At 46.5% G+C, this 11,147-nt stretch overlaps 1 protein-coding gene across 1 annotated transcript in view; it reads right to left on the reverse strand.

Annotated features, from left to right (window-relative positions):
- Positions 1-2,851: 2,851 nt before the first annotated feature.
- The window catches only part of stk17a (serine/threonine kinase 17a), a 24,055-nt gene continuing 15,759 nt past the window's right edge, over positions 2,852-11,147 (reverse strand). The window contains exons 3-7 of the mRNA XM_068582417.1: positions 7,465-7,612; positions 6,857-6,983; positions 6,716-6,764; positions 5,469-5,648; positions 2,852-3,983 (exon numbers count right to left, since the gene is read on the reverse strand). Of these exons, the coding sequence (XP_068438518.1) occupies positions 3,602-3,983; positions 5,469-5,648; positions 6,716-6,764; positions 6,857-6,983; positions 7,465-7,612 (886 nt within the window). The 3' untranslated portion in view covers positions 2,852-3,601. The remainder of the gene's footprint in view (positions 3,984-5,468; positions 5,649-6,715; positions 6,765-6,856; positions 6,984-7,464; positions 7,613-11,147) is intronic.

Below are 11,147 nucleotides of genomic sequence, written 5' to 3' on the forward strand. Positions count from 1 at the left end.
AGGAGTGACGTCAGGGTGAAAGAGACACGCCCCTTTCACCTGAGCAGGAGCCCTGGAGGAGGAAACAGCTTCCTGAAGCACACAGCCGCCTCTCAATGCAGCGCTGCTTCGAGTAGATGCTGACACCTGGTGGACAGCCACTGGTACTGCATGTTCAGCAGGCTCAGGAGCGCCGGTACATGACAAGGAGGACGTGTGCGTGCGTGTGCGTGCGTGTGTTACCCGTGTGCGTTTTGATCATTTGTTTTATGGTTCGATCCAAAAAAAAAGTTTTTCAAAATAAAAGCCAAAGGAATAGAAGTACCAGTTTAATCAAAGTGAGTTTTCCCAGGTGACCCAGAAGGCTTATAACATGTGTAGTTATAGTCATAAACACTGATTCATATTCATAATGGCTACCTAGCAACATTTATTTTGAGAGGAAATTAATAAATATAGCAGATGAGTCATAAACAGCATTATTTGTGTGGATTACACTCCAAGTGGATCACGTGTGTACTGTGGAAACAGATACACAACACGTAGTAGTATTAAAGTAGTATATTATTATCAATTTGACTTCATGTTAAAGGCCGACAGCCAAAGGACCATATATGGGTACGTACCTCTTGTTCTCCGTGTTCAAGTGGTCATACGAACCCCAAATGAGTTCTAATACTTGTGTTATTTCATATCATTTTTTTCAACAAAAATATAATTAAATGTATATACATACATACATATATATATATATATATATATATATATATATATATATATATATATATATATATATTTATGACTTTACATGTAGAAATATGAAGTTCATAAGGACATGGATTACTTTGTTAGATGCCCACAAGCCTCACGGTTACGTGGATTTGTTTGTTATTGAAATCTGACTACGTTAAGAGGAACTTACCACGAGTTTAGTGAAACGTTACGTTGTGGCAAAAAGTTCATGGAGTTACGTTAGTACTTACATTTAACAGTTTTCTACCCATATGCATATTCTCACAATGGTTACAGTATTGCAGCACTTTAAATGAAGTTAATAAACGTTTTGATTGCGGAGTTTATGTTTTAAAAAAGAGAATCCTTTTCTCAAAACTCCGGCGCTGGGGAGCTGGCGGGGCTTCACGAGGCCGTGACGGCCTTTAAAACCCAGAAGCAGTCACCGCACTTTAGGGGTTAAAGTTGATAACGAAATGTGAGAGAACAAAACTCAAATAACGAGCATAATGTGTTATTGAAGGAGCAGTGTGTAGCATTCAGGGGGCATAAATTGAATATGCAATTAATATGTAAGAATCTGAAATAATTCATATCTAGCGAGTCCTCCTCATGGAGCCAGCATGCTTTCTACAGGAGCCCGGAGCGGACAAACAGTTTGAATTGACATTTTAAAAAACTCAAAAACAAACCACACAGGTGTTGAAATGCCTAAAACAGTTGTATTTGATTAGTAAAAGTAATGTGCAACTCAAAAGAAATCCATTCACGTGACTTGAGCTCTCGTGTGAACGCTGGTGCTTCCATCTAGTGGCTCCTGGAGGTACTGCAGCGCGTTCATAACAGCTGGTAGCTGTAAAACACGTCTTCTTTCTGTACTCTGATCCCAGATATTAAAAGTCTCTCAACACACTTCTGACATCTTTATTTACAGTACGGGGTATAGTACAGTACCAGCGATATCTGCAATATTACACAGAAACACCTACAATGAAGAAAAACAAAAACACAAGAAATAAAAACCTTTAAATATTGTTTCATCAAGCGTGGCACCAAATACAGAATGAGAGGAAACACAAACTCTGTTCAGAGAGCAGCAACGACAAATATCTGGCTTCTCAATTCACAAAAGAAATGAAGAAGAGACTTCCAGCTGTTTGAAGGGCGACCGGCGGCCTCGGGGCGGCGCTCCTCCCACAGCCCGACTGACGCTTCAGCTCTCTCTCTCTCTCTCTCTCTCTCTCTCTCCCTCTCTCTCTCGTACTGCGGCCACTAACGCCCTGTGGTCAGCAGTGGAGCAGGGTCGTCCATCAATCACAGGATCGGCGGTTCGATCCCCGCTAAGTCGCCATGTCAACGTGTCCTTGGGTAAGACTGCACCTCCAGCTGGTGGCCCCGCCCTCAGCGTGTGATGCTCATGAGGACCTGGAGAGGTACACTACAGGAGCAGTGAGGAATACTGAAGCTCTCACACCTTTGATGCGCTGCAGGACCCTGAAACCCACAAAGACCCTCTGACCTTCTGGCTGAGGTCAACTGTTCCCTCTGCTAAACATTTAGCGTGTCCGTCTAGGGCTTTTATTGTGAAAGGTGAGACCTGGAGAGGATCTGGTCTATCAGGCTACATGTTCATTTGTCATTTCAAAAGGTGGGATTCTCAGTCACATGGTCCACCGTTTATAAAATGAGTTATACAAGTAAATAAACAACTTGTGTTGGATTCATTTAGTTGGCAAGTGACTGTAGTATAATCCAGATTATACATGCTAATTACTACTTCCTACGTCTGTAATGAGAAGTAGAGCAACACACACACACACACACACACACACACACACACACACACACACACAAAGTATATCAATCAAAATGGTTTGTGTTTCTGCGTTAATAATAATCCTATTAGAGCATATATATATATATATATATATATATATATATATATATATATATATATATATATATACATGATTTTATATATATATATATATATATATATATATATATATATATATATATATATACATGATTATATATATATATATACATGATTATATATATATATATATATACATGATTATATATATATATATATATATATATATATATATATATATATATATATATATATATAGCACACATATTTATTCAAACACATTGTTTTGACAACTTGATTCCACCACCAGGTCCATGGAGAAGCTTTGGTCCTCTGGTGTCCTTCAGACGCTGCGCTCTTCTTCTCTCGGCTCATCATGAAAACAAGACAAACTCCATCTGCTGAAGAAGCTCCAGAGTTGAGATGAAAGCTCCAGAACATCTTCCCACTGGACCAAGCAGTCAGATCAGTTAGTCAACTGCTGTCATCAAGATCAACAACTAACTTTCTATCTCAACCTGTGTGTGTGTGTGTGTGTGTGTGTGTGTGTGTGTGTGTGTGTGTGTGTGTGTGTGTGTGTGTGTACGCTGAATAGCCCACAGACTGAGGACTCTTTGAAGGCTGCTGGCCCTGGACTCTGTCGGGTCCTAAAGTCTGACCTGCCGGGTCCAGGAGGAGGAGCCTCAGGTTGAGCCTCGTCCTCTCCGCTTGCTGTCTGATGGGCACAGTTCACTTTACAAACTGCAGCTTCTTCACATTTGCTCCGGTCCAGGTTTAGATTCCTTAGCAAACCAAACCAAACACAAGAGGCGTACGTCTGCTGCAGCTGTTCAGAAGCTGTCGAGCACAGTGATGCATTATGGGAGAAAAGTGTGAGTAGGTCGGTATAAAAAAAGCACATGCTGCTTAAATAAGGATGTGATATATGCATACACAAATAGAGAGCGGGGAACTTGTATAATCAGAGGGTTTCTTTATGTTACTGTACAACACTAACGTTGGTGGGGGGCGGGGTCAGCAGATGAACTCCCCAGGGACCTCCTGCAGGGCGCCGAAGGGCTCCTCGAACTTGAAGCGCTTGGAGATGGCCTCCTGCTCGGCAGCCAGGGCCTCCTTCTCTGAGGAGGAGGACTGCCGGCACTGACCCAGCGTGTAGGCGGCCACCACGACCAGCTCCTCCTCAGCCGTGGAGCTGCTGGTGGAGCTGCTGCTGGTGGAGCTGCTGCTGGTGGAGCTGCTGATGGAGCTGCCGGTCGTGCTGCTGGTGGAGCTGCTGGTGGCGCTGGATGCCTCCTGGTCCTCCAGTGGGAGGCTCTCCTCTGCCGGCTGGGGACCCTGAAGCTCTGACAGCTGAAGCCAGGGGTGTTGGAGGCACTGCTCGGCTGTGGCCCGATCCCTGAACAAACACACAAAATCAGATCATCGTCACGTGTTCGGTGTTTCCTGCTCCGCTTCACCTTTCCAGCCTCGTCCTGTCTCTTTGTCTCCGGCTCGGTCCAGCGTGAGACTCATATTGTTGAGGATTGGTTTATGTAAACTATGAGTTCTTTACATTTCTGAGGTTCTTTTTATTACTCCTTCTTCTTTATGGAAAATAATGATGTTTTATGAGTTAAGATAGTTTCTATAGTGTTGCATTAATTAATACTCGTTAACATAGTCGTGTTTTATGCGTTAAAATGTCTTCTATAGTGTTGCATATATACGCTTTAGCATATTCCTGTTTCTATAAGGGAAGATGTTTTCTATCACAAGTGCATTGATATGTAATGATACATTTCTGTTTCATAAGACAAGTTCAAATGTAGAAAGGATCTTACAGGATACGGAAGACAGGTCTAAATATGATCACGGTAAGGTTTGCTGCAGAGAGGTATTGTTGCACCACAGACACCCATAACTCACTAATGAAAGGTCTGACGCCTGTAAGCTTATCATGACTCCATCAAACAGCATCGGCATGTTTCATCTGCCAACTCTGCGCACAAGGCGCCGGCCTGACTGACACCTGTTCAGACTGACACCTGTTCAGACTGACACCTGTTCAGACTGACACCTGTTCAGACTGACACCTGTTCAGACTGACACCTGTTCAGACTGACACCTGTTCAGACTCCCTTTCTGCAGCTTCATCTACAAACGCGCGATGAGCGAGTGACCAAAGACAGATCAGTAAATCACTGTCGACAGTCACCTCTACTGTAGGACCCCTCCTCTCGTTTGCCTATAAAAACAGAGACAGCGGAGCACTTCTTCAGTTGCTTCTCGGACTCTGTCCCCAGAATAATCCACTCTATTGGAGCAATCAAACGGAGACTTTCTATGCTGTGAGTAAACTGAGTCTCTTCGCGATGAGGGGAAAACCTCCAAGAACTAAGAACTAACCTCCAAAGAAAGGAGTACGTGGCTCAATAGTGCAGCTAAGCCGCGAGGGAAACCAGACGCAAGAGGTTTTTAACACCCGTCATTGTCTCTATAAAATGTAATTGAAAGCAAACTGTTCGGGGTTGTAAACAAGCCTCTCTTACACGGCAGCGTAAGGAAAGGAGCTCGCCCTGAGCTTTGACCAGGTCAAGGCCGAGTCCGTTACAATATGATGTTAGAGGAAATAAGTGTTTCTACAGGGAACTCCAGCAGAAGATGAGAACTCCAGTTGTCTCAAACTCCATAAAGCCTCACAAGTAAAAGGAGGAAACAGCAGCGTGAGAACATCAGTTTGTTTCGGGCTGTTCTGCTTCTTGCTGCTCAAGAAACACTGTTTGTTTATATACAGGAATAAGGAAGCAAGCTGAATTCATTGTCTTTTTCCCCCACTATCTTGAGAAGACCCGCTGAGAGGCTGGACCAGCGTACTGGTCCCTCCCCGTGAGGATGCACTGACTGTGGCTGCTTGCGGAGCAGCGTCTGGATGAAGCTCAGGGCGCTGCGGTCCGGCTGCTGCAGCTCCTCCTCGCTGTAGCTCACGTTGAGCTGGGAGATGTTCAGGAAGGTCTCCTGCTTGCTCTCGCCCAGGAACGGGGAGATGCCCGTCAGCATCACGTAGGCCAGGACGCCAGCGCTCCTGAAACACGGGGAAACAATCCACAGAGCAGGAGAGAGATTACATGCTTCACCCAGAGAGGGGACCACAAGGTGAAAATAGCTATTACAAATGAAGAGGGAAGATAAACACCTTTCATACTGGCTGTTTGTTTCACAGTGTTTGAGTTTATTGCTGAAAAGCAAAGATAAATACGTCCTTTCTACTGTCTATACACCCAACACTGTTTAAACTACGTGTCCATGTGTTGTTGTGTTGTCGTACATTCTGCATGTGCCGTCATGAAACACAGAAGCCTCAGCTTTCACTGCAAAACAATGCATGTTGGAGTTATTACATGACATGTCATTTAGCTCACGCTTTTATCCAAAGTTAAGTTATGATGGTTCTACTGGTGGAAAGGACTTGAAATCATGAAAGCTATCAGTGCAGCGTGGAAGCTAACAGCACTGAGACATGATGTTTGCATTAAAGAACAAGATGAGTCAGAAGATGTGGTAAACCTCCTCGGGTCAGACGAGTTGTGTGCATCGTACATCAACTTGTGTCCAACACGTTGAAGTCCCAACGGACTTGAAGGCAGCAGCTGTTTGTGTTGTAGCCATGACATGACATGGGTCTACATTTCAATTCAATTCAGTTTATTTTGTATAACCCAAAATCACAAATACAAGATTCTCCTCTGAAGGCGTTACAGTCTGTACACATGACATCCTGTCCCAGGACCTCACATCGGATCAGGATCAACTCCACAAATAAAGATAGTAAAACCCTTTCACAGGGAAAAGGGGAAGAAACCTTCATAGAGCAACAGAGGAGGATCCTCTCCAGGATGGACAGAAGCAACAGATGTCATGTGTACATCTGGAGTTATGATGGATGGTTATGCATGGCCCCCAGAGGACGGACCCTCTGAAGTAACAACTACAGGATCCTTCTGGTGATTTATTAATGTCAGTATTAAATTAGCCTTATTTATTTTTGGGTTCTCGTCCCTCTGGCTGCCGCCTTGGTGTCAGCACTCAGAGGTGGTCGTGTTGACACCGCTGCAGCACCTTAAGGTGTGACCCTGCAACACAAGATCTTACCACATGTCAGTGGCTGTGCTTATGGGCTCGTAGTTTAGCACCTCAGGAGCTGGAACAAGAACACACACACAGCGGTCCATCACTCACAGTGACATCGGGCAGAAAGGAGTGCAGTGTGGTGGGAGCAGTGACGCAACTCACCCACGTACTCCGGGGTCCCCATGATCTCCCGGAGCTCCTGGTGGCCGCTCAGCATCCTGGACAGACCGAAGTCCACGATCTTGATGTCCCCCAGAGGAGAGCTGCTGGTCAGCAGGATGTTCTGAGGCTGGGAGCGTGGAGGAGAGAGAGCATGACGACACGGGGCTTTCTCTGTGTCACACAGATCACACTGGGTCAAGTCAGCTCGTAACGCGTCTCTGTTTGCTCTTTTGTTTCTGATGGATCACGTCTGAAGCATTCTGGCTTCTGAGGTCCACTCATGACTTCTACAAAACCTCTCTGGAAGCTGTGAACCCCCATGCCACGCCCTGCTCTGTGTACAGAGCAGAGGTCCAGCAGAAGGCTGTGTGCCGCCGCACAGCTGACCTGAGAGCAGCTGTTCAGGCCGAGCCCCAACAGGAGTGATGTTCACTGCTGCGTCAAGTCGTCCATCAGCTGACTCCAGTGTACAAATCTCAAAGCAGCTGATGGCCCAGAGTGACACACTGGTCCGCCCTCCATGTGGGCCCCGGCATGGACAGTCTGGACTCCTGCTGGTCTGGACCGAAGGGGACAGATAAGGGCGAGGGGACAGATAGTCCACTGACCTTCAGGTCCAGGTGGACGACATTGTTCTGGTGGAGGAAGGACACTCCCTCCAGGATCTGCCTCATGAGCCTCTTCACGTCCTCCTCGCTGAAGGCCTCGTCGTCCTCGTCTGACACGCACTGGTTGAAGATCTCACCTCCAGCAGCACTGCACACACACACACACACACACACACACACACACACACACACACACACACACACACACACACACACAGACACACACAGACACAGTACATTAGATCAAGTTGTTCCCTTGCCACATTGAAGGGACTCAGTAATCGTAAATCATCCAGAGTTTTCTGGAGTCCATTCGCTCATCCCAGCATGCACCAGGCTAGAGGCAAAGGCCTGAGACTGTGGGAGGAAACCGGAGCAGCAGAAGGAAACCCAAACTACATCCTGTGTTCCTGCCCCCGACTTCACCATCGCATGGTGGAGCGCCGGGCTCTCTGCGGTGGACATGAATGACTGTCCGTGAGTCGTGTGTGCGTGGCTACTTGCTGGAGGAGGTGGCAGGAGGAGCAGAGCAAACACATCATACCTCACGCGGGCAACAGGGCTCCTCACAGCAGCTCTCAGGCCCGACCCGAGGTAAACTCACACGGATAAACTCATTAGACCGGGCGCAGGGCGGAACAGAAAAAGACAGAAGGGCAGTCAGGAATAGACGTCGGCCTCCTGAGGGGACGTCTATTCATGACTGAATTAGGCTTTATCTCAGAGGAGCCTGGGGGACCAGGAGGAGTTTTGGGGTTTCCAAGGTGAGAAGAAAAGGTCTTTAACCTCAGAGTTGCCTGTAAAAAACACTTCAAAGCGTCCGAGTACTGTAATTCTACCACAAGCTGTCGCTCTCGACTGAGCCGCCGCTCCCCAGAGGATGACGGTGAGGTCCTGCAGAGTCACACGGCCAACGCTGGAAGCTGCAGCTCCAGGGGGCGAGCAATGGAAGCGCTTTGAACGGGAAAAACAACAACGGGTGCTGCCAACATCAAGTTTTCTTGCCACCAATACCAATCATCAATGATCCACATGAACAAATACAGATCCCTTTGTTGTTTGATTATAGCAGCTGGTCTCCACAGATCCAGACCGTTTTAGTTTTTGGCCACAAAATCATTTCAACAAAAGTTAGTAAACTGTCAATACTAAATACTAGATGTGATACTTTTAGTTTGCTATAGTGCTTCAACACAACACGTCATCATCCAGAAGTGCTCTAGAAGATAGGAAGTGCTCCTGGTTCTTCTGAAGCCTCTGAGCTGAGTGGTTTCCAGAAGCAGTTCTGGTAGTTTGTGTCTGGGTGGAGCTGCCAGGCTTTACGGGAAAAGGAGCTTCACTGTGAAAGCAACACTGGAAGAAGCCCCGGTAATGGGTCATTGCAGTGCAACAGACCGGAGCGGGTCGGCCTGCGGTCTGTGTGCCGTGGCTGTGAAGCCCGGTGAGGTCAGGTTCCTGCAGGACTTGTGATTGTCCAGTGGCTGATGTCATGAATGAGATCAGTGTTCGCGCAGCGCTGTGGGAAAAGGATCGATTCAGGCTGTGATCAGCCGCCCGTTACGCTCCACCTCAGATGGGTCAGTTAGGGGGAAAGGAACAGAAAACACCAACGTCAGCTGACCTAGATACGAGATACACATCTGACCTGCTTCAGTCACAGCACAAACACACAACAATGGGAGGAGGGCTTCACCATCTGAGGGGAGCCTCAAACCCAAGCCTCAAACCGAAGGACAAGGCAAATAGTAAAAGTGGGGAGATGATCAGTCAGTTGGTGTTCCAGTAAAACTAAAAATATAACAGCACTCTGGAGCAACAGCAGTTAACATACATACATATATAGTTTATACATCTGTTTTCTATTTTATGAACAGGTACCAGAAGAAACATTAGTCTTTTTTTCAGGGAACACCATGAACAGTGTGTTCAGTAGTAAGGGTCCCTGCGAGGGACAAACCACTCCTTCTTTGGTCCATGTTCAGTAGTAAGGGTCCCTGTGAGGGACAAGCCACTCCTTCTTTGGTCCATGTTCAGTAGTAAGGGTCCCTGTGAGGGCCAAACCACTCCTTCTTTGGTCCATGTTCAGTAGTAAGGGTCCCTGTGAGGGACAAACCACTCCTTCTTTGGTCCATGTTCAGTAGTAAGGGTCCCTGTGAGGGACAAACCACTCCTTCTTTGGTCCATGTTCAGTAGTAAGGGTCCCTGTGAGGGACAAACCACTCCTTCTTTGGTCCATGTTCAGTAGTAAGGGTCCCTGTGAGGGACAAACCACTCCTTCTTTGGTCCATGTTCAGTAGTAAGGGTCCCTGTGAGGGACAAACCACTCCTTCTTTGGTCCATGTTCAGTAGTAAGGGTCCCTGTGAGGGACAAACCACTCCTTCTTTGGTCCATGTTCAGTAGTAAGGGTCCCTGTGAGGGCCAAACCACTCCTTCTTTGGTCCATGTTCAGTAGTAAGGGTCCCTGTGAGGGACAAACCACTCCTTCTTTGGTCCATGTTCAGGAGTAAGGGTCCCTGTGAGGGACAAACCACTCCTTCTTTGGTTCATGGCTGATTCTCAATATGCGTTCTTCTCTGTACTATGTACACCATCACCACCACCACCACCATCACCACCATCATCATCACCACCACCATCACCACCACTACCACTATCACCACCATCATCACCACCATCATCATCACCACTACCACCACCGCAACCACCACCACCATCATCACCCCGGTCTCATCTCTGTTGCTGCTTTCTAGTCTGAAGAAGAAGAAAAAAGAAGCTTTAGCCTCTTTTCCTGTGTCCCTGCCCACCTCCATCATGGCATGAATAGTTTTCTTTGTCAAGTTGAGCTTTATTCACAGCATATCTGAACCCTCCTCCCTCCACGCCTCCATCAGGCCGAAGTCATCACCACTTGCCCCACTGCACTGAAATATCAGCTGTCGTCGAGATAAAAGACGGGCGATGTTGTCAACATCCCTCTAAGGAAGAATAAAAGCTTTCTGCTCCATTCATAGAGGAGAGAAGATTGGTGTCCACGTGCACTGAATGGTGCAGCCACACAGCCTCCACTCTTATGATTCATATATTCATATCAAAGATTACTTTGTATGTTTATAAATGTGTAATACTCTCAAAATAATGAAACAGTTGCACTGTAGTTTGAGACTATGAGGATAATAAATCATTAGAGGGAACCCGAGTGTCTTGGGCCACTGACTAGGAGTCAGCTTTACTGTCTCAAGGTCAACATGGAGGTCATTCAGGGCAGTGGTTCTCACCTGGTCTGGCTGTGGGACCCACCATCACCCTTAATGACAAGCCTCGACCCAAATGGAGGAACATTCTCAACATCTCCAATGTATTTAATGAAAAGATGGAGCAGTTTGAACCTGAGATAGTATGGAGACAGCAGTGTTGCATGCTGGGTGTGTGATTGTGTGTGTGTAGTGGTGTTGAAGGTGCATAACAAAACAATAAGATAAGTAACAGAACCTAAACTAACTCTGCGGCTCAGGTGCATAACAGTCACATGGGAATAAAGAACTATATCAGTGTACTCCTTTAAAGGATTGACATGTTGCTGCCATGCTGTTGAGTCTCTCTCAAACACGTCTTCGTCTGTGAGCGAGTGACCAACGTCCTCTTGGTATCGCACAGAAAGAATGAAGAGAAACAAAGAAGGAAA

Source organism: Clinocottus analis, unplaced genomic scaffold (assembly GCF_023055335.1).
Source record: "Clinocottus analis isolate CAN_PGR_092001 unplaced genomic scaffold, fCliAna1.0.p SCAF_18, whole genome shotgun sequence".
In the NCBI taxonomy this organism is placed as follows: domain Eukaryota; kingdom Metazoa; phylum Chordata; class Actinopteri; order Perciformes; family Cottidae; genus Clinocottus; species Clinocottus analis.